This window comes from Rhinopithecus roxellana, chromosome 4 (assembly GCF_007565055.1).
Source record: "Rhinopithecus roxellana isolate Shanxi Qingling chromosome 4, ASM756505v1, whole genome shotgun sequence".
Classification (NCBI taxonomy): domain Eukaryota; kingdom Metazoa; phylum Chordata; class Mammalia; order Primates; family Cercopithecidae; genus Rhinopithecus; species Rhinopithecus roxellana.
Window position 1 is genome coordinate 64,526,901 of NC_044552.1, and position 24,722 is coordinate 64,551,622.

Genomic DNA, 24,722 nt, shown 5'->3' on the forward strand with positions numbered 1-24,722 from the left:
GGGAACTACAACCATAATTGGATTATGACTAGTTATAAAGGAAATGGAGAGATATGTCATGAAATGAGGCTGGCAAGCTCAGCATCTACCAGATACTTCAGGGATTTTTATTCTGTGCTAAAGAATAATAATTTTGACGTATTTCCACTTTTGAGGAAATATCTAGGAATAAATTTAGCATGTTTTGGAGATAGTTGTGGTGGAAGGGATTGGAGTAGGTAGAGTCTAGTGAGACTTGCAAATTTCTCACCTAGTTTGATACCATTTTTCACAGTAAAGAACTTAGCGAGAAAGCCTGATTTTGCTGTTGTAGTTGTTATTGTTTGAGTGGGGAAGGGAGGACAACACATTGCAGTTGAACTTTCCATGGCAGAATATTCAGGTGGAAAAGTTCCCTAGGCTTTATTGTGTATGTATCATATGTATTATATAGGTGATTGTAGATAAACATTTGGTTGAGACTCACTAGAATATAAGTAACACTCTGAAGCCATGGGAAGGATGGATGTTGAACAGGGTCTGGTGTGCAGAGGTCCATGGGGCATGAGGGAGAGGCTGCAGTCCACTCTCATCTTCCTCCCAGTCCTGCCACTGCAAAGTTCACCCTGGCAGCCCTAGATAACTGTTTACTTAAGAGAACAAGGGAACAAACTTTTAAGTAATAAAGCAGAGATGAAAGGCACATTCTTTTGGCTGCTGATCAGGGCCATTAAATGAGGATGGGTAGAATAGAAAACAAGAGTAGGAAACAGAAGACCTGAGTCCCCATCTCACCAACTCCAGTGACCAGCTGAGCAACCTTGAGCAAGTCAGTTACATCCTGTGAGCCCCAGTTCCCTCATCTAAAGTCTACCTTTAGTTGTGTGGATCAAAGGAAATCCTGGATGAAGTTACTTTTAAAGTGGTGTATTGTACTGTTGGGATAAAGGTGGTGGTAAGGAACTAACTGCAGAATATTTGCTGGATTAATTAAATGCCTAAGACAGGCTAAAATTCCTTTTTATAGGGTCAAAGTTACGTGTTCATGGAGCAGAAAGAGACCTTATATAATTTTATAGATGAAAATGCAGAGATCTGCAGATTATTCACTTAATACTACTCACTTAACATTCCACAGAAATTTTATGTCAGAGTTTACATTGGAAGCCAGGCTTCTTCCCTTTAGGTGTAGAGTTCATTCAAACAGAATTAGCACTGTCATGCAGGGAGACCTTTCAGAAAGTAACTGATATGTTGAAGAACATGACAGAATTAAAACAGAGTATTAATTCCTGAGGTTGTTCGTATCAGGAGTGCTGGACTATTACTCCATCTAGAACAGAATGTGTTTATTTCAGTGTCAAAGAGGAAACTAATTTGCCTTAAACTGACTTACTTGCATCTCTTTGCAGATGATTGGTATAGGAGCTTTCTTGGAAAATATACTACTTCAGTGATTATTCAACCAGAGTTATAATGGGGACACACCACTGTCAAAATAGGAAGGGCTTTTGGAAACTTCTCAAACAGCTGCCTCCCTCCTCTCTTCCCCTGGTTTTCCACATGATCCTTGTAAACAGCATGCTACTCTGCTGCTCATACTGCAGTGCAATGAGAAATTTTACTGGTGGATTGTGCTTTGCATTTTAATATGTGAGCAGATAAACCACTCTACTAGTCTTTTGATAATAGTGCTTCATTGGTCCTTATTCACACTGGACCAGTTAATAGGATCCAAGCCTCACTTTCAAAAACTGGGTTTCTTATCATTAAGAACGGTCTTTGAAATCAGATTAATAATAATGTCTGTGATATATTGAGCTTTTAATATCTGTGATATACTGAGCTCTTATTGTGTGCTAGACACTCTGTGGAACACATTACACATGTAATATTATTTATCCTCAATAATCCTATAAGGTGAGAACGTTTATTGTCATTTTATGGGCAAGGAAAGTAAAATGGAGAGATCAGTAACTTTGTCCAATGTCACTCAGCTAGATTTCAAATTTAGATCTGACCTGCGCTGATGCCCTTTCCACACTTTCCAACCGTATCACCCATTTCAGACAAATCATTTAACTTCCCTTAGCTCACATTCTTCAACTGTAACATGGTGATCACATGAATAACTGCCCTTCCCATCTCCACAGATGTTGGAAGGATAAAATGTGCAGAACATTTTTCAAACTCTAAAGTGCTATATGAATGTCTTTCAACTGTTGTTATTAATGCTGTCTATAAAGTGCTGTTGGTGTTTTTGTCTGTTATTTTTCACGTTGTTTATTGTTGTCATAATAATTAATATCTTACCTAACACTAAAGCTTTTCTTTTAAAAGAGTAAAATTGGCAGTAGTTTCTGTGATTTTTCTGCTACTCCTGTTTTGATAGAGCAATTGAATGGTTCACCCTAATTTGGGGTTTCTGTGATTTGCAGAATCTCAGAAGCATTCAAGTATGATATATTTACTAGGGTTGCCTGTGACTTTATTTTCTAGTACCAGGGAAAACAATTTCTTGTGGTAAGGGGGTGTATAAAGGCTTGATGTTTGTGTATTTTAATCTTCTCCTTAATGGCTTTGTGTTAAATACAGCTGACACACCATAACACTTCAGATGCCAGCGTGAAGCTTGCTTGGTTCTGCCAAGTGTCTGATTTAAAGTGATTACCAGAGATCAATGATCATCCAACAGTCACAAGTCACCCCAGGGCAGCTCAGAATTCTTGGTTGTGCTCTGGGACTCTGTCGTGCTCCTGTTCACTTAGGGCTCCGTATCATATATTACCACCTTTCAGTTTTATGGCGGGCGTCTCTGGTGCAGTGTCATCATCTCTTCCCTTCACTTGTGCTGCATTGCAGGCGTTGCTTGAGTCCATGGTTGATGCTGCTGAGAATCTTTGTCCCAATGTGATGAAAAAAGCCCACATTCGACAAGACTTGATTCATGCCAGCACCGAAAAGATTTCTATTCCACGTACCTTTGTTAAAAATGTCCTGTTGGAGCAGTCTGGAATTGATATCCTTAACAAAATTAGGTAGGTTTATAATGTTAATAAACCTAGGAGCTGCAATTTCTGTAAATGCAGTTGAGGCAGCTGTAAAGAGGGTTATTGTTGGCTGTATCCATATATAATGTGTTTAGGCATGTTTAATAGGCAGAAACTGTGTATAAATATAACTGTGCGTAAATGCATAGGTTTTATACATTTCCAAAATAAGATGATCACGTAAATGCCTGCATTACTTAAGGTCATAGAATTATCTGCTCTGTTTAAGGGTTTTATATTTAAGAGGGGGTACATGTTTGTAATCCCTGTTTTCTGTTTCTGAAGTTTATCTTTCACCTTTGTAAGTCACTAGCTTGAAGATTGAGATCAGTTTGCTTTTTACCACCATAAACTGTGAACAAATGCACAGCCTATAAATAGGCAGAGGCCCACTTTGACCTTACCATATTTTCCTTCTGGGTTATTTTGGTGGGTCCGTAATACTATGTGTGTATTAATGGTATCTTTGCAGTGTTTACCTAGATTTCTGTTTGAAAGTTTGAAAAATATGACAAGATATAAATATTTAGAAGCTGTGATTACTGGCAAACTTTTCTGAATTTTTACATAGAGACTCTTGGTCCATCACCAATATTACATTATAGCTCAGCTTATTCTCATAATGTTTCTTAGTTGGGGAATCAGATAACTAAAAACTAAGTTCAGAAACATTTTTTAATTTTCCATTTTAACCATTTTTGAATATTGATAAAGATTTTTAGATGTAGCAGAGATAATAGCTCCTGTCTATAGAGCTGGGGGTGGTACTAACACACAATGATATAGCTAAGTGACAATCCATGAGAAAAATGAGTCAAAAACAAAACAAGCCCCAAATTATATTGTCGTTAACTAGATATCAAAGGCTGATGACTAAATCCAGATTATAGAACTTTGAGGATTTAGAAATTCTGCAGTAACTGAATAATCTCAGGCCTTGTTTTTGTTTGTTTATTTGTTTGTTTTGTTTAACTAAAGCCCCTAAATCCTACTCAGCTGAATTGTAAGGCAATTGGAAGGATTTGAGAAATTTTAGAAAAGTCTTATAGAGGATTTATAGGACCCTATAGAGTTTATCGGTGACCTTATAAACTCTAGCCCTTCACTAGGTGTGCTTACATTTTCTTATAACCGGTTGTTTCAGAATTTTTTTTGTTGGAGATGCCTAAACATTAAGGAGAAAATAATATGTTGACTACTATTCTTTCATAATAATGGTTTCAGCCACAAATAGATCCTATTCTGATAGCTTTACTTGAGTATCAAATTCTGTCAAATATGATCATTTCCTTTGAAAACAGGCAGATTCTGAAAGTTGAACAGCAGTATAGAACACACATCAATGAATCAATTTTATGTCCATTAACTCCTTACTTGGCTTTTTATAATGCATTATACTGAACATTGATAGAAGGAAAATATTTACACCTACACATGCATGTATGTATACATTCATATAATATGCATGTTTGCATGGGCAGGTTAAGTTGACTCTTTTCCTCTAAAAGCTTTGCAGACTGGAAGCTTAACCAGTAAGGAAGCATAGTATCCAATAGCAAAATGATAGAACGATCCTGAGATATTAAAAAATAATTGCGTTTTTAAGACTCTATCTTTTTTGGTGCTACAATTTGAAATAGATAAACCACTCCTACCCACTTTCAGAGAGAAGGAGAAGCTATTGAACCTATAGTTTTATGAGGAAGTATAATTTCTAAACATGCCTAAAAAGAATCAGAGGAAGTACTTAAAATTAGATTTTCAGGTCCCTCTGAGAGTTTGGAGTGGGACCAGTAACCTGTATTTTTAATATGAGACCTGGGTGAATCTTGTATCAGTAGACACCTCTGGGGAATAGGAAAGTATCAGATAAAGCAAATAGCTAGTGATAACCTTGTTTCAGGGGCAGAAATTAAACGTATTTTTTATCTTTAGCTTAAGATAATTTTTACTGTAAGTAAAGAGTACTTCTATTCAAAAATCTCCCCGGGCAGAGAAATCTCCATGCAAATTATTGCCTTTAGGTTGGCAAGATTTTTTCTGTGTTACACGAATATCTTTTCAATGTTAGCTTATGAGACAATGTTGGAATATAGGTATGTATTTCTCTCACATATTTACCTTTAAATATATTGTGCTTAATGTACATTTGTACATATGTGCATTAAGATATTCAGACCGAGAACACACATAAAAGTGGAATTCTTGGGAATACCAAATTGCAAAAATGCAAACAAAAATACCAGCCATCTGACAGACTCTTAGTGGCTGGGTCTGTTTATTAGTAAAAACAACAAGCCACTTTCTGCTGTGTGGACAACTTTCTGAGGTCAGGCAACAGGCACCAGAACTGCAAATTTCAGTAACCTGTCTTCATAAAAGATAAGGGTAGGTGATTTTGTAAATATTCAAAGTAAGATGGCCAGTCAAAGCAGAAGCAGTTATGGTATCATTTGATTGGTGAAAAGGTTTTTAAAAGGGTGAGTGATATGCATACTAAAGCAGTAACTAAGACTTAACAATCAGGCTAGACTTTCTTAATTTACTCCAGGCCAAGTTTGTTTTCCTTTATGTCAATGGATGAATTGTTCCTCACCACATGGTACATATGGTTCTCATTAACTTTGTCTTTATCCAGATGTTTTTCATTTCTACCATTAAATCTTGAGTTTTGAAATTGCAGAGGCAGGTTGAAATTGGTAAAGAAAGTCTATTACTTGTGTGTTTATGGCAGTGTTTAAGGTTTATTTTTGGAAATCCTTAGTCCTGTTCACACATTCTTATATTCTACTTTCAAAGACAGAAATGAAATCACAATTGACCTTATCACTGTAGCAGCAAGGATGGATGATTTTTCCCCCCTTGCACAAATTAAAATAATACTCTGTCCTTTTGATTTTCACATAGTGAAGTAAAGTTGACAGTGGCCTCCTTCCTGTCTGATCGAATTGTGGATGAAATCCTGGATGCACTCTCACACTGCCATCATAAACTGGTGAGTGCTGTGCACATCTTGAGCAGGACCTCCTGTTTCATCTCTGCTGTGATGCAGGATGACTTCCGGTGTGGGGATGTGATTTCTTTTCTACATTTCACACTATTACAGCTTTATGGTTTGTGATCTTGATTTTCTTCCTTTCTCTTCTATGTTGCTTCTGGCCATTCTGGAGCATGTTAGAACTTCGCCAGAAGGAATGATAAGGGAAAGCAGAACTGATTATATCCAGAAATCTTACTGTTCATTTATAATGACGGTCAAAAGTTTGGGGAAGAAATGTTGAGACTGAGGTCTAAAATTAACATTTTAATGTATCTTTGCTCATTTGTTGCTGATATGATTATTTGATAATGGACTATTCTAAAAATATGGTAGAAAATAAAAATATCTGAATAAAGGAAGTGCAAGAACAAAATGGGCATAATTTAGTGATGGATAGTTGCTGACTGCCCAGCAGGTGCCTTGCATATAACCAAGGTAAAAAAAAATATTTTCTTCATCTGGAGACGGGCACTGTCTCTAGAAAATGGCACTGGATTGTGCCTTTTTTAAAAATCCATCAAGGTAGGGGGCTTTACTTCTAGTATCAGTGCATATGAAAAAATGTGTCAGAAACTCCATGTTTCACAAACTTGAGGAAGTTCTCTGAAGTACAGATGAAGCTTTTATAACTGGTTATATCTTATGTCTCAATATGGTGCAGTGGAAGTCTCCCAGGAAAGTTATAGCAGTGTTTCCTTCAAGAAAAATAACTCTTCAATGTTTTCTTAACTGTGTGGGATGGAGATGCCAGTTTCATGGTGTTGAATTGTTGGTTGACACTAGAGAATCCTAAAATGGGAGGAGTAGCAACAGCTTCTTCTACATGAAGCAGACAAAATGCATGTTTTTGAAAAATTCATTTGAGAAAAATGTGTAAGACCGCCTTCTAAAATCTGAAAGACAAGACAGACATCTCTAATAGCACGATTCAAATGCTGCCTGTGGACCAGAGGTGGCCCACTAATGGATGGTTCCCCAGAGGAAGCATCCACAAACTTCTTGAGCTTCCAATATCAGTGCATATGAAAAAATGTGTTTTTTCATTATAGCACCAAAAAAAGATAGAGTCTCCAGACACATGTTATTTTTCTGATTTTTCTTTTTTATTGTATTTTAACAGTAAATTGGTTTGTGCTAAATTGGAAATATAAAAAACCAGTTTATTACCACATTGAATGTAAGAAACACTGTTTTCTATTTCCTGGCACAGTAAAGAGCTACATGATTGTTTAGAGCTCCTAATTCAGCCTTTTCTTTTTTTTAAATAAGTACAAACAAAAGCAATAGAGTATACATTCATTCATTCGAGATGGAGTCTTGCTCTGTTGCTCAGGCCGGAGTGCAGTGGTGTGATCTTGGCTCACTGGAACCTCCGCCCCTAGGTTCAAGCGATTCTCCTGCCTCAGCCTCCGGAGTAGCTGGGATGACAGGTGTGCATCACCACACATGACTAATTTTTGTATTTTTAGTAGAGATGAGGTTTCACCATGTGAAATCCGTTCTTGATCTCCTGACCTCAAGTGATCCACCTGCCTCAGCCTCTCAAAGTGCTGGGATTACAGATGTGAGTCACTGCACCTGGCCTAGAGCACCCTTTTAAAATAAACTTTTTTTAAGAAAATTTGTTGCTAACCCATAGCTCCAGGAATGGCCTTAAAATGCTGACTTATGACACAAATACTACATATTAGACTAACAGAAATCTTCACATGAGAACCACACTGAAAGTTTGAATTTTTCACTGTTTTGCATTTGTTTTTTCTTAAAGAATTTACTCAGAAAGTATTGATTTTTTTAATTGAGAAATAATTTGCTGAATGCACTTTTGGTTTGAACTTCATTTTAGCATTAATACTGCTGATTTAGATTGTAAGGAAAGAGATTAAGTCCCATATGAAGGAAATACTATCTTCAAAATGAAACCTTGTTTTCGATGACTTTCAGATACCATTTTCACCAACTTAAGTTTGTAAACGTTCTCAAAGTTTCCATAGACTTGCTAACTGCTTTTCAGTGTTTCAGAATTAAATCAAAGTTCCTGGTGTCAGATCAGCTCAGCACTGAAGTTTTATTAATTTCAGCTAAGTTTATTCTACCTCTTATTTAATTTGTTATGTTTACCTAAAGTATAACACTGGAAATTAAGAAATCATATCAAATATGGTATTCATTATATGAAAACAGTGAAAGCTAGCAGTAATTAAAATTTTGCTAGTAATTTCCTTCCTTTCATTCCTTTAAAAATAATGAAAGTTGAAATTGTTTTATTGCTCTCAGATACTTTTTAGTACTAGATATAGAAGGAAATTTCTTCGGAGGAAATATCAAATAAAATTAATAAAAAGAACACTACTAAGTTGTCTCTGCATTTACTAAAAGAGATTTATAATTTATTGCTTAAAACACTCTGAATCCAAAGAAAGATAATAAAAGAGGTAAGTTACTGTACTCTTAATATATTAAGACTTGTCCTTATCTCGTCAACGTTGTGCTCCACTGCGCCATCTTGTGGAAGATGTCTTCAGAAATCCAGCTAACCAGCCTTTCAGGTCTCTGTGCTTTAATTTCTCCTCATACACGTCTTGACCTTCTAGGCTGACCATTTCAGCAGACGTGGCAAGACCCTTCCTCAACAAGAATCCTTAGAGATCGAGCTGACTGAGGAGAAGCCAGTTAAACGTTCCATCATCACAGTGGAGGAGCTAACAGAGATAGAGCGTTTGGAAGATCTGGATACCTGTATGGTAAGACACATCCTCTGGTGGCACTGTTACCCTATTCACTGGATTGTGCCATTTTTTTTTTTTTTAAACAAATCTCAGTTTTTGAAATCAGACCAAATAAAACACTCTCCCCACCCCCAGAGAATTCTTTCAGAAAAGTCCTGAAGAGGCCACTAATGAAGTGAATAAGCTGAAGCTTCAGCACCCATCTAAGGCCTGGTATCCCTAGTGGGAAAATTCCTAATTAAGAGAAGTAGATTAGGTAACTCTTAAAGACTTTTGTGACAGGAAAATATCTTCAGTTAAAATTATAAGTAACCCATTAAAAATGTGGAGAAAGACTTTTTCAAATAAAAAGTATATATAGGGTGACTTTCTTGGTCTTACCGGTTTTCTTTTGTTACACAATTTTTTGACAAACCCTTCAATTTGGGCTTCCTGTTTAGATGAGGTTGTGTTTCGTTAACCTGATTTGATGTGCTTTAGAAGATCGAATGCACACTAGAGTGTTTACCTAACTGTAGGTCTTAATTTCTTATCCATTTTCTAAATTTCATGTAGCATATCCATCTGGCCCTATAACTAGAGTATCTAGGTCGTTAATACCTTTTCAGTCTGAGGACAATTTTATCTGAATCCTATTTCATTATTTTAATATTTATATTAATCAGCATAGCTACTTCTCACTTTACCGTGAAACAATTGTTTGTGTCTATATCATCCTCTGTATTCAGTATGTTTATGTTTTACAAAATGTTTACTTTTTAATAATTCCTTATAATCTGAGGTGGTGGTGGTAAGACTAGATTTTGGTTACATGTATGTCCAAATGTTTCTACATTAGCTTGTGATTTTAGTAATTTTTAGATGAAACCATTGTTAAGAAATAGTACTTGTTTTAACTTTGAACACCAAGGATCTGATATGGCCGATATTACTTTCCTAGCTTAGGAGAGAATGTAGTGTGTTAAGAAGTTTACTTATTTATAAACCACTGTTACCGTGTTTTAAAGTCTGTGAATAAAATATTTGAGGGTTCTCCATGTAAAATCCTGTCCTATACAAGGAGAATAGCAAAGAAAGCCTAATGTATAATCCAAGATTTCAAGCAACATCCTCATATCACTAAATAAAGCTGAAAAACAATTTTCTATATAATTATATAAAACTGCACATATATTTAATCTGGGTGGAGGAAATTGTCAAGTTTTTAAAAACTTGGTTGTCCAGCTCATTATAAAATTTATATTTCATAAGTATTTTGAGTTTGTTTGCCTTTTGAGGCATTAGAAGTTGGACACTATGTTATAGGACAATTGTTCTGAAAAGCTCTTAGACTAGTCCTAAAAGAAAATAAATAATAGGAAATATAGTTGAATTAAAAATTTGAAATTAATTCTGCATACCACGTTTCCTAATTTATTTGGTCATGTGTAAATTAGAAAAGGGTAAAAGAAAAAATAAGCTAGTAAAATGTATTTTACTGGGTTTATAGATGATGTGGTTTGAAATGAGGAAATGGTTATGAAAGACCAACTCAGCTACGATAACGTTGGTTTTAAATGTGTAAGCTTTGTTTGGAAGTAAGTTTTTTTTTTTTTTATTATTAATTTCGTTTAGTTTTGTGAAAGGAAGAAAAAGGTTTTTCTTTTCTTGTTTTGTTTTTGTTTTTTTAAGTGAGTGAGTTGAGGGTAAAGGAAAGGGATAATTTTTAAAAATGCAGTTGGAAGACCACCCTCAGAACTTAAGGGACAGCCCTGCAGCAGGCACAGCCCCTGTGAGGCAGCTTCCATTGTAAAAACATTCGTGTTGCCATGATGCCTAAAGAGGCAGGAGTAGATGCAGGTCTCTTTGAATTCAACTCTCAGGACAAACCAAGTTAGGAGGCTAGACTATCTGGTTTAAAGGGCCAAGGAGATAAGCAGGGAGAGCAATTCCTGAGATGAGCATGTGTTGAGTCCTGGGGTGAGGAGCAGGACCCTCAGTGTTGAGGGAGTGACAGAGAAACACGAGGCTGAGCTCTTCATCAAAAAAGGAATATATAGGTAGGCATGAGTTTTTAAGTCGTGAAAGTAGCTTTTTTTCTAATAAATATTGTCTTCATTCATTATTCTAACGAGACTAATAAGTTGTTAAGTAGTGGAAAACCAGAGTTAAATTTGCTGTTAGTGTAATGAAAAAGAATATTTTTTGTGTATAAAAAGTGCAAGTCTGGATTCTATACTATTGATAATGATTTCCTGTATACTTTCAGCCTAACCATCAATTCCAAGCCACCCAAAGACAGAACCATTCACATGGCAGCAGCTGCCCCAAGCGCAGGGATCCCTCTCCTAAAGGAAATCTATTTTCTGAGCTTTAGGTGGTACAAACTCATAGCTAATTTGGAAGGAGTAGAGCAATAGATTGGTCTTTTAATGCTTCCTTTCATAATCAAGGTAGCAAACCATTATTGTTTGTTATCGACATCCATTACCAGATATTTCAAGTTGTGACCCTCATATGATGCCATTCGGGGAAAAAATTTGCAGTCCATATTTCAAAGGGAGGTGCATTTAATTCGTGATGGTTTTCTAAATGAATGTATGCATTTTCCTTGGCAACATTTCTATCTTAAGTGATCCAGAAAGTTAGGACTCAAGATTAACTGTTGTGTAGAAAACTATCAGAAGGGCAAGTACATAAGTACATGCATGCAACCTTTCCCTCATGGAATTAAAAACCCCTGGTGGATAGAATTTGTGCCACAGATGGAGCTACAGCACTGTTGAATTTGATTGCTTTGGGAGATGTTGTAATTTTACTATTACCAAAATGTTTGTTTATAGCCCAAAGATGTGAAACTTTCCCTATGATTTCCAAAGGAACTTTGACACATCACCAACCTGCTATTCACAGATTTAAGTTTATTCACAGATCCTGGCACTTCTTGTGCAGGATGTTCTTAGCTACTAAACCCATTTCTTTAGGAAACTGGGCAGAGATTCTGGGAACCCCTTCTGTCCCCTGCCCCTGGATTTCTATCTTCATGTTTTCTTCCATTTCTCCCTGGTCCAAATGTCAATTCCATTTCAGTGCTTAAGTCTCTTTAAAAAACCAATAGTTGTCATTGCACTAGGGGAGGTTTAAGGGCATGTTAGGTGTAGAAATTTATATTAATTTGAGATTTAATGTTTACCTTCCTGGAGTTCGAAACAATAATCCATACGATTGATTTCTTTTAAAGAAATTCATCACTTAGTCAACAACAATTAAACTTTTGCTTTGACTAAGCGAAGGCTGAAGTAAGAATGATTGAGTGATTTCTTGGGATCTGTAATCTACTGGAGGATAACTAAGCTTCTAATCAAACTTAATTTTATAAAGTTAAAGAAAAAGGCTGTTCTTTTTAAACAGAGTGTCAGAAAAGGGAATTTTGTTTGTTTCCAATAAGGTAAATGATCTTTTTCTTGTAACTAGAAGAAACTAAGAGGTAATCTAGTTCAGGTGGTAGGACATAGTGGGGAGGAAGATAACACAAACTATTAAAATAACCTGCATTGTTTTTTAGCCTGTGTCTATTCTCTTAGTCCTGGAGAGTGTGATATCTCCCTAACTGTAGGGCAGAAAATCAGATGGTTTAAAAAGCCTTCTTATTCATGTATTTAACACTTATGTAGTACCTCTGACATGCAGGCACTATTCTGAGCTCTTTATAACTGTTAACCAGTTCAGTCTTCATAGCAACCTGAATAATAAGGTCTTATTAATGCCTTCTGTTTAATAAATGAGGAAACTGAAGGAGAGAAAAGTTAAGTAAGTAACCCAAGATTAACCACAGGCAGGCAGTTTGGTGCCAGAGTCTGCATTTAACCAGTCTGCTATAATGAGTTTGTGGATTTCATCTATGGTATTTCTTACAAAAGGATTAAAATTTGCATTCAATTTAATTATACCACATTGATTTCTGTAATACAGGTACTTACTAGCCCCAGATGAAATGAACATGTGAACAGAAACACAAGTAAAAGGCGCAGTGTCGTATAACCATAATGGAAGCCTGTAGTTTTTAAACATTGTTGGAAACAACTGTGTCAAATATCCGCTGTGCTCAATTGTTATCCAGTTGTTAGAAATGAAGTTGCCCACTTTTGACTTACCAGAAACCTCCTGAGCCTCTCTATGTGTTATTTTGTTGGTGACAATGATTAATTCGTTTTCCTATATGCTTCTTATCATTTCAGCCCACATGCCTTATATGTCATGCTGAAACATGTATTTCTTTAGAATCTTTATTGTTCACAGACCATCTGTTCTTCTGCAGTCGGATGCTCTTAGAAAATCAGTATTCTGAGCCATATCTTCGAACTTTGGTGTCTTACTGGTCCTTGGGGTATTGAAGGATGCAGTTTTAGTTCTACTGATTAGTTATCTCTAAATATTTAATTTATATCCATATATAGTATACCATCTTTTAAAAATAGCCGAAGTTTGGAATTTAAGTAGTATGCCAAGTAAGTGAAGAGCCAGTGTCTGCTCCTTAGGCATAACTAGCTCACTAATTGTATGTAATTCTTTCAATTATTTTAATGAGCATCATACCAGTTTTAAATCAAAAGATATTCATGCAGAGGAGCAGTTTGTCTGCTTATTGCTCTTTCCTAGGAAAAGAATCTTAAAAGGCTTGAATTATTACCGAATGCATCTTTGTGAATCCTGTCTCCAATGACAAAATAGCAATTATGTTCCTTTAACAAATTCAGCTTCAAATTTCAATATATATATTTTAAGTTTTTTAATACAGACTAAAATTCAGCAAAAGTCTATTTGACTTGGTCAAAATAATATTGTTTAGAAGAAATTTAAACAGACAGCCTTATTCTCAAGTACCAACAGCTATTAACTGAACTAATCTATTCACAGTGTTGCCAAACACAGACTATTGAGTCAATATGTTTCATTTAAAATGGTTTACACTAATATTAACTATGTGCCGAGGGGTGTTCAAGTCATCATTATTAATTTTCTCATATAATTTTATTCTATAATGTCCTTTTCTTATTGATATTACTTTTGAAAGCAGAGTTAACTTTTTAACTAGTAGAAAGCAATTGATTAAAATGCCTTTATTTCCAAATTCTAAATTTCAAAACTATAGTACACTCTCTGAGTCCAACTAAAATGGTTAATGTGTGTTCCTCAAAGTTTGTGATAATGTTTTTTTATTTTTTATTTTATTATTACTGTTATTTCTTTCCTCAGAGATCTTTGTTCTGATATAATAATATTTGTTACAGTCCTTTGTCAAAAAGCCAGGAACACATGTCCCATCCCTGAAGAGTTCATTGTTGCCTCAAGACCCAGAGTTAATCTTTTAAAAAGTGTTTAACTTACATGAATACCACTATCAGAGGCCCTATTCCAGGGAGCTTCCAGAGATCTGACCCAGACATTTTTTTTTTTTCTTTTTTTGTGACGGAGTCTTGCTCTGTCTCCCAGGCTAGAGTGCAGTGGCGTGATCTCGGCACTCCAGACTCCGCCTCCCAGATTCAAGCGATTCTCCTGCCCCTCAGCCTCCCATGTAGCTGGGATTACAGGCACCCACTACTGCGCAAGGCTAATTTTTGTATCTTTTAGTAGAGATGGGATTTCACCATCTTGGCCAAGCTGGTCTCAAACTCCTGACCTCATGACCCACCTGCCTCGGCCTCCCAAAGTGCTGGGATTACAGGCATGAGCCACCACACCCAGCCAGACATCTTTTTTAAAGAATTAAAACAAGGCCTAAGGTACAGTGTTGACTGCCCTCACAGACCACCCAAGAGACAAAAGATTTCCCCCTTATTGCAGTTATTTCTAGAAAGAGATGAATCCTACACCTTTGTCCTGCAGGTGACATAGCAGGCTTCACCCCCAGAGCCCTAAAGCTCCCCGTAGGAGCTAAACTCCTAAGATAGAAGTTGGGACATACTAAATAAATCCCTCCACAAAATGACTTCAAATATGAGCCAACTGTGACTACTCAGGGTATTCCAAAACCAGCACCCAAATTGGGCATCTGACCTGTTGATTGGAAATGGTGATTCTTAGGAGCTTAATTGTGACATGTAATTATCATTATAAAAGGCAATTTTGTAATCATAAGCTAGACATGAACTATATTAAATGTCTCTAGTGACCTGCAGACTTATAAATCAGAAGCCATTCCATTGATTTGTTCTGTGTGTGTGTGTGTGTGTGTGTGTGTGTGTGTGTGTGTGTGTGTATGAATGATATAGGTAGGAGTATACTTCTCTTAAGGAGGAAAAATTTTAAATGAAGTCTAAATGAAATAAGTTATTTATAAGCAGCCACAGATTTAATGACTCCTGGGTGTAGTACAGTAGAGTCAATAGTAAGTGAAATAATTTCTCTAAACTCAGTCTCAGCTTTCCTACCTTAGAAACCTTGTGCTTTTCAGCATGCCATGATGACACTTGTGTCAACAACGTTTCTCTTATGTCAGAAAAGCTCCAAATTTTCACTGCTTTCCAGTTGGAATAAAAGATCAAATCCCTTTGGGATGAAAGATTTCCTCCTTAATTTCTGGTTAAACAATGTTCAAATTGGAGAAAACAATGTTTTTAGTTACTAAGGATGTATTTCTTGTCTGTATATATGTAGGTGAGTGAACCTGCCTAAAGAGGAAGACAATGGGAAGTCCTTAAAGAGGACTTGTTTACCCAGGTGATGGGGTAAAAGAAACATCTGGAAGAAGGTGGCTGCTGGCTCTCAACAGAGCCCAGAGGAGGAGGCAGTTGTACTTGATGTTGAAGTCTTAAGTAGCGATGAGCTATCAGAAGATCCCTTAAGCCAAGAATAGGCTAGACAGCCATTCATTTTTTCAACAAATGCTTATTGTTCATCCATTGTATACCAGGTATTCTTGGCTTCTTGCTAGGAATGGAAGGTGAAAGAACCATTGTATCACCCACCAAGCTTGCTACGTTGAGGGGCAGATGTGGCAAGGTAGTTTTGGTGGATCACAGAACCACCATCTGTGTAAATCCATCACTTGAATTTGCTTGGATGCTGGAAGCTATGAGTCTACCACTGAAATGAGGTCATCAAGAAAGGCTTGAATTCATATAGGTTACATCTTTCAGGCCTTTGGTCACAACCCACTAGGGAGTCATGAAATCAGTATAATGGTTGCAACCAGGAGTTTAAAAAAATGATCTGACATAAAGTATGAACATATTTTGTGTCATACTAAGTATCATAAGTAACATACAAAATGTAGCCATAAGTATCATATTACACCAAATGTTTGTTTCAGTTATACATTCATGGATATGTAAATTGGGGTGTGACATAATAACATATATGTCTTATGAGTAGGTCACAGTCAAAAAAATTTGAGAAACTTTAGTCTATAATAACTCTCTCTACCTGGTGTGTTTCAACTTTCTCAAAATATTAGGCACACAGCAGCTCATGCATGATCTTATTATTTCTCCAGTGCACTGTTCAGGTCAGGAAAGGACCTGAGCAGAGACGCAGGAGTAGAAGAGGATTTGGTACCCTGGAGAGCCTCTTCTAAATAGGCTCATCGTTTGTTTCATTGTTTTGCGCTCCCATGGAATCACTTTCACTGAAGTGTGCTTTTGCCTTATGTTGTTGATCTTCATTGAGGACCACTTTAATAAATATCCTTATGAAATTCGTTGCCATATGTACTCTTTATACTGTCTGTACCACTATTACCGTCACTGTTTTATCTTAAAGTACAATTGTTACAGCTAAATCCAGGTGAGATTGCAGGCAAGGGTAGTGGACGTTCTGAGTAGTTTGCCTTCTGTCTTACGGACACGATGGATTGTGCCGTGTGTCTCACTTTGGTACTGTTAATTGAGAGACTCAGAACTGAATGTGCATTTGACCTATAAAAAGTGTGGAGTGCCTGAAGAAGTATAGTTTGTTGTATTAAGCTGTAATTCTGGCTTCATTTTTTTCTTCATTGTCTTGATTTACTCATTAAAAAAATATTGCTGTTACATGTGGGCCTCAGCTCATTTTCAGACTGAGGTGGTTATACATTAGTAAAGTGAAAAATTAGATATGGTGGGCAAGTGCTCTGATAGAGGTAGGCAGGTTGCTATGGAAGCACAGAGAAGTGGTGTCCAGCCCAGCCTAGGGGAGGGGTGTTGTTAAGAAGGCTTCCTGGAGGAAGGTTCTGTGCATCATGCCTGGCACATACCAGGCCCTCAGTAGCTGTTGGTACAATGAGAGATGGCATGAGAAAGAAGTTCGCTGGAAGGAAAATGAGTAAGTAAATTTAGTAGGGAGAGTGGCACATATAGAACTCTGGAGTGAAGATAGAACAGTGCAATTTGAGGAACTAGTGTAGTATTATGATAGAATAGGAATAAAGGGTAGGAGAGGGGATTAGATGGAGTGGCTGGAAGGGAAGGCATGAGCCTTATCACCCAGAACCTTGTAGATCTCACTTAAGGGTTTGTTTGTTATTTATTTGTTTATTTTTAAGGCAGCAAGCAGCCACCAAAGGTGAGGAAGCTGTAAGATGAGCTAGGTTTTTGCAGAAACAGTGGTGACTTCTGTTTTGTTCATCAAGATTGAGGTACTCACAAGGCCCTGGTTGAAGTGTCCAGAAGTAGCTCTGGGGCTCAGTAGTCAAGTCTGAATAAGGAGTCAGCCATGCCCAAGTAAAGCCACAGTACAGATGCGCTCACCAGTCTGCCTTCCCTGAAGTGAACATTGCCTCTTCAGCTCTGTCAGCACTGTTCTTTTTCCACATTCATGAAATTTATCTCAATTTACCTTCAGCGGCCAGGTACAGTGGCTCACGCCTGTAATCCCAGCACTTTGGGAGGCCAAGGCGGGCAGATCATGAGGTCAGGAGATTGAGACCATCCTGGCCAACATGATGAAAACCCCGTCTCTACAAAAAATACAAAAATTAGCTGGACGTGATGGCACATGCCTGTAATCCCAGCTGCTTGGGAGGCTGAGGCAGGAGAATTGCTTGAACCCAGGAGTCAGAGATTTTAGTGAGCCAAGATCATGTTACTGCACTCCAGCCTGGTGACAGAGCGAGACTCTATCTCAAAAAAATTAAAAATAAAAATTTACCTTCAGCTACAGGTACACATATTCAACTTCCTACTTGACATCTTCAATTAGCTGTTCAAAAAGTATCTCATATGTAGTATGTCCCAAATAGAATCATTGCGTTCCCGCCTTCCCTCCCTAAGGCTTCACCGTCAGCTTTCTGACTTTCTATTTCTACCCATTTGTTCCCAACTCTACCTGTCAGTCTCAATATCTCTCTTGTTCTTTCGCTGTCCAAATCTGTCTTCCCTCCCTCATCCAAGACATGTTGGTTTTTGTCTGGACTCTTGAAACAGGCTTGTACCTCACACGCCTACCTTCACTGTTGATTCTACAGTCAATCTATCCTCTATTCAGTATCCAGCAGAGTTTTCTAAATGGAACTCAGATCAGTATCTAAGGTGTCAAATCCTCTGATAGCTTCACATTGTACGGAGAATAAGGCTCCTGGTCCATAAGGTCCTACGTGGTCTGCCTTCTGTCTCTGTCTCCTAATCTTACTCTAGTCTCTCCTTTGTTCACTTCCCTCCAGCCACTGGTGGTTTTCTTGCTTTTCCCTAGAAGTTGTCAAGGCTCCCATCTCAGCTCTTGTTCCTTCACCTTGGAATATTCTCTACCAACTTGTCCCATGGCTGTCTTCTTCTCACTGTTTAGGTCACAATTCCAGTGTTTCTTTCTCAGAAGTTGTCCTTGATCCTCTGAGCCAAAGAAGCCTTCCAGTCACCTTGCATATTATATTATCTTAGCACTTATCAGAACTTGAAGTGATCTTACTCGTGAAGGTATAAGCTTCTGGCGGGCCGGGACTTTGTGCTGTTGACCACATATCCCCAGTATCTAGAGCAGTGCCTGGCACAAAATTGTTCAGTAAAGTTTGTTTCTCTCCTCCTGGCTTTGAATTATAATTACTTGCATGAGTTTTCTTTGTATGCTTCTTGAAAGAACTGGAGTTACATGTTATTGATTTCTATATAGCTAATGCCATCAGTAAATATCAGTAGTAGCAGATTAATCTGGGAGCTATAGAAAATAATTCTTGCATGGAAAAGTTATCTTTAAACTGATGCGGTTCGATTAATGAGAAGATTATAGATTACCAAGCTGTCAGCAAGTTACTTAGGAGAAAGAGATTAAAACCACCCACCCACTGTAACCAGTGCTTTGTCATAGCAGCCAGGTGTGGTAGCTATTTTAACCCATTTTTCAGAAGAGACTCTTAGAAGTCAGAGATGTTAACACACCTTCCCCCATCACATTGCAATAAGGAGTAGCTGCAGCTGAGAGCCCAACTCCACACGATCTGACTCTCAAACACATTCTCTGTATGCAGAACTCATGGTCTTCAGGCTGGCCTGAATCACAGGAACAAAGACCCAGGGGAGGTTTGTGGTGGGAAAGAGCCTTTGTACTGAGGGCTTACACTGAGTGTTCAGCGGATAGTATCTTTACTCCCACAGGCCAATTATTTCTTTATAGAGGTTTATTCTTATTCTCAGTGGAACTGGGGAAGATATTAACATACGGTAGCAAATCCATACCTCCTCCAATTATGGGGCAAGCAATGGCGTGGATTGTAGATGCCTGAACTGATGGAAACAGCAGAAAGATCCGGGGTAGAGGACTCTGCTTCTGGAAGCTGCCCATACATATAACACATGTGATCCTTCCAAATTCAGCCCTTGTGGTTAATCAGGCTGCACTTCTTGCCCTAACTTTGAATTTGATAGTTTTCCCTCTTGCCTGATAGAATCTTAGGTTTAACCAAATATTCCCTGAGATTAAAGACTTTCTGAGGAGGGAACAAGTAGGGTGGATTTACTTGGGCTGAAATTTGGGAATGACAAAAAGAAGTGGCCTAAATGTGGGTGGAGGGAGAAAGAAAACTAGTGTATGACTCCACTCCACATTATGCTTTTGACCATTTAAGATTAGGTCACAGTAGATAAATTAAGTGATTCTGTCTAAATTTCTAATTATACTGTTATAGTTTAGAAACATCAATTAAAGTTGGGATGAATTAAGCTTCATTCTTCAGCTCACATGTAGACATTCAGAGAGTGAAGTGGGTCTGTCAAATTCTCAGTTTCCCTAAATGTGCCTCAGAGGAAACCTCTGTCACTACTGGAATTTATATTTAAGATTTCTCCCATCTCTCAGGGCCAAGGCCAAACCTCTATCACAAGCCTACCCCTTAAAAAAATCAAAATATAAAATAAATGATTTTTAGCTTTGGCCTTTGATGTATGTGCTAAAGAAAATCACATTGACTTTCATTCTGAAAAATCACACTTGGAAACTAGACCAAAAAAATTACTTCCATGCTCCAAATATAACTGCAAGAGATTTCTTTTATAAATTCTTGTCTAGATTATATAGCCTTATATAAATGTGTTTCTTGGATTTATATGTGTTTCTGATTTATATATATTAAATCTGCTAACTATTTTAGGTAACAGATTTAATAATTAATAGAAATTAAAAAGATAAAGTGGGGTGAACAGAGTTTTAAGAGGAAAGAAAACCTGAGGGAGTTCTAATATAGCAATCTTAAGGATCCATGCCCAGCCTAGGACCACATGGTACTCTATTCTGCTTGCTGGCTAAGGGTTGAGCCTTAATCTGGAAACCAGTGCTGCAAGGTTTAGATCTAACATTTGATTATCCAAATTGGGGTATGTGATTATTTCTCTTGTCCAGACAGAAGACTTTCTAGCCAGAGCCAAGCTATTGAGTGGGTACCTGCAAATCCAGACAGGGTTTTTCTCTGAAAGCAGCTTCAAATCCACTTCAGCCCTTGAGCCGTGTGATCCTGGAAATCCACAAATGCCAAACTCAATTCAGCAATTCCAAAGTGACTTTTTTTCTGAAAAAGATTTCAGAGCATTCTTTATCACGTCCATCAAAACCTTAGTGATGCTTCTAGTTGTGCACTGTGTGGCCTCTTTCCCTGTAGGTAACTGAATGAATTGGCCACCTGTTTGCGGTTATTTGATGTTGAAACTTTAAATGTTGGAGAATGTCAATGGAAGAGTCATATGGGGTTTGTTCCACTTAACATTAAATCAAACAACAGCTAAGAGATTGCCCTCATTATGCTCCGAAAGCCAGTTTTGTTTTGTTAGAAAATAATGCCCTAGTGGCATATAAGTCATATGTTTGATAGAAAATGTACCCAACTTTTCATTATACCTTGGCTGTAAATCGATAATTCATTTTAAAATGAGATCAAAGCCACCAAAGATCAAAAGCAGCAAACAACAGTGCTTATTGTTTTTGACAGATGTTCTCATAGGTAGAATAGAGTGTATGAATGATGATCTGAAGTTATGGAAAAATAGCTATCAAAATAATTGTTCTGTCATTTAGAGAGGGATATCTTGAGAATTCACTCTTTTGAGAATCTCTCTTTAGAATTCATTTAGTAGGGATGTTGATTAAAAGGAGTTAAACTGAGCATGATGAAAATCTTGGTTTCCAAGCTGGAGCAGGTTTCAGAGTTTTGGTGGTAAATCATCTTTCCCTGAAGCTGTGTTTGAGGTTGAAGAGTTGGGATTTGAGGACCTAATTTCAGTAAAGCTTGGGGAACGACTTGCTCTGTGTTAAAAAGTATAGGAACCAGATCTTCTGATTACTGATTGATTTCCACAGCTCTGTAACTAGGTTCCTAAATTTAAATTTATAAATTTATTAGTTTTTATTATTTTATTTTTTATTTAATTTTTTATTCAATTTAGGATAATTTAATTAATTTATTTTTTATTTAATTTTTATTATTAATTTATTCATTTTTGTCATCATTATGAAGCTGATATTCCATGAAGGGAGCAAATGTGTTACCTGAAGAATTTAGGCTAATTTTGATTATTCATCTTGATGTCACTGAACCATGATGTCCATTCTAAAGGAGAGTATTTAAATCTTCTCCTAAATTCCTAATTTTTGCCGTCCATTTTAACATGGATTTTCCAAGATTGCAACTTAAAATATCTCAAGTTTAATACTCAGTGGGGTTCCCCCTTTGTTTATGTTATCACAATAAAGAAAATATTAAAATGCTATTCACGTTTTTATGACCATTGGATTAACATCATGCTTAATAGTGCAACAAAGTAATTAAAGAATTTTCCCACTTTTTAAAAAATTACAATGCTGCAGGGACATATACCTGATCTTGTAGTAATAAACATCATGCTTCTGTGCCCAACAGGAGTCACACACATCGTGGTGGCAAGATACTTGCTTGAAATCAGTGCCAGAGAATTCTATTTTTGGATTGCTCTTGAGAAAAATGTATTAAATTTTATTCGCTTTTTAAGGAGAATATTCAAACATGAATTTTCACTTTTGCATCAGTTGCAAGATGAGTTACGAGGAGTAAAAAGTGAGGTATTTCCTGTTTCCTGGAGAAAACGTGACAAAGTTAGGAAGATAAATATTTTTGTTGTATCAAAAAATTGTGCAGATCTGGAAAATAAGGAAACAAACCATTTTAATTTCAAAATAGTTCTCTACCATGATCTTTACAATAGTCTCTCATCAGTGCTATTCCCTAAATGTTTTTGTTTTAACATCATGATGCCAGTTTAACTTTTATGTGAAATGAGACTCTGGATATGAAAGTTAATGAGTGCAACATGAATAGCTGGATTTAATGTTGTGTTTAGTAGGAAATGTGACACATCACTAAATCTCTACATATCATTCCTCCTTTTGTCCATCGATTTATTGCAGCTTTCTCAGAGTTACGACTTCCCTATACCTTTTCTTTCTAGGCTTGCAAAGGAAGACTTTTTGCTGTCCAACAATTGTCTTAGAAAGAATTAGGTATCTCTTTTTCTCAGTGAGATTTACACCATCTCAGACTTTTTAAAATGGAAGTGTACAAAAATTACTTTTTTTTAACTACAAATGTGATAATACTGTTTGGCTAGATATTGAGGGTAAAAGTCAATTAAAAATTACTGAGTTTTCTCCTTGAACTGAAAAGCTAGTAGTAAGTAGTTTTTATAATCCAGTTCATTAAACAGGGAAGGTAGGTCTAGGATATTTTGTATCAAAAAGCAATGATTAGCTCTAAATTCAATGGGATCATTTCAAATCTCAGAAAATCCAGTTGAAAGGGCTTCACTGAGACATTCTGAGCACCAAAAAGAATAATGAATAGTAGTTTAAGATACATTGAAGTAATAGAAATCCATGCATTCCTAGTAATACTCAGAAAACATCAAAATGCCAGTACAGAGGATTTTAAGAGACGAATGTTTCTCTTTCCAGAGGAATGGCAACTAATAAATATAAGAATAATGAAAGAAGTAGGAAGTTATAATTTTGCAGTTCCAATCATATCTATTAATTCAGGCAAGGATTACCAATAGTTGCTTTAAAATCCAGATGGACTAAATGTATCACGTCATAGAGTTACTATTAATTACCAAGGGAATGAGTACTTTACAATGGAGCGTAGCTGGAGAGTCCCCATGCTAATCAAGGGATCAAGGTCAGTCTTACCAGTAGTGGAACAACCTGACATATATGCCAATCACTGTGATTCAGTCAGTAGTTCACAGCGTCCCCTATATGGTATTCATGCTAAAAATGTTTCATTGAATCTAATTATGAGGAAACCATCAGACAAATATAGAGTGTGTATAAAACAATTGGCCTGGATTCATGGAGAAAGTCAGTATTATGAAAAAGAAAGGTGGGGATGGGAGTTGGGAGGGGGGATGTGCTAGATGAAAGAGCCTGAAGAGACGTTACCCTGTATAATGAGTGTATTCTCGATTAAGATCCCAAAATGGAAGGGGATGTTTTAAGGCACTTGAGGGACAGTTGGGGGAATTTGAATATGGACTATAGTGTGTACATTAGATATTATGCAATTGCTGTTAATTTTCTTAGATGTTGATAGTAATGTATGGTTATATAGGAAAATATAATTCTTAGGATATTCATGCAGAAGTATTTAAGGGAGAAATGTCAAGATGTCAACAACCTTAAATGGTTCAGAATTTTTTTTTCTGTGTTTGTGTTAAGAGAGAGATGAGAATGAAGGAAATAAAGTAATTTTATGTGACAAAATGTTAACAATTGCTGAATCTAAGTGAAGAGTATACTTGTATTTATTAGACTATCCTTGTCCTTTTAATTTGCTAAATTTGAATATGTTAAAAATAAATAGTCGGGGAAAAAGAGTGGGTGTATATATTTGAAAAGTGTATTGTTTAAGGAGGTGGACATCATGGCCGGGCGCAGTGGCTCATGTCTGTAATCCCAGCACTTTAGGGGGCCAAGGCAGGAGAATTGCTTGAACTCAGGAATTGGAGACCAGCCTGGGTAACAAGGCAAAACCCCGTCTCTAAAATACAAAGATTAACCGGGTATGGTGGTACGTACCTGTAGTCCCAGCTACTCAGGAGGCTGGGGTGGGAAGATGGCTTAAGCCCAGGAGGCAGAGGTTGGACAGTGAGCCGAGATTGAGCTACCACACTCCAGTCTAGGTGATAGAGCCAGACTTTGTCTCAAAGCAAAAAAATAAAGAGGTGGACATCAATATATGAACCACTAGGGTCCATGAGGAAGTTTTTGTCCGTGTAACAAGAAATAGAAAAAATACGCCAGATTTTTCATGAAAATAAATGTCTCTAAAGGACTATTCTTTATAATAAACATGTCCTTACTATTTTATCTTTGTGCCTAAATGCCCTTTTTGGTAACAATCGTTAGTACTGGTAATATTTTGTTTTTAAACAAGTCTATAGAACTTGCATGTGGGGAGCGCACTGGATTAAAGCAGTATTCAGTTCATTCGTTCAAACACACACTTCTTGAAGTCCCATT

At 36.9% G+C, this 24,722-nt stretch overlaps 1 protein-coding gene across 5 annotated transcripts in view; it reads left to right on the forward strand.

Annotated features, from left to right (window-relative positions):
- The window catches only part of CARMIL1 (capping protein regulator and myosin 1 linker 1), a 344,245-nt gene that overhangs the window by 272,518 nt on the left and 47,005 nt on the right, over window positions 1-24,722 (forward strand). For all 5 annotated transcript variants that reach the window (XM_030929491.1, XM_030929490.1, XM_030929489.1 and 2 more), the window contains 3 exons: window positions 2,842-3,017; window positions 5,937-6,024; window positions 8,664-8,813. In XM_030929491.1, coding sequence (XP_030785351.1) covers window positions 2,842-3,017; window positions 5,937-6,024; window positions 8,664-8,813 — 414 coding nt within the window. The remainder of the gene's footprint in view (window positions 1-2,841; window positions 3,018-5,936; window positions 6,025-8,663; window positions 8,814-24,722) is intronic.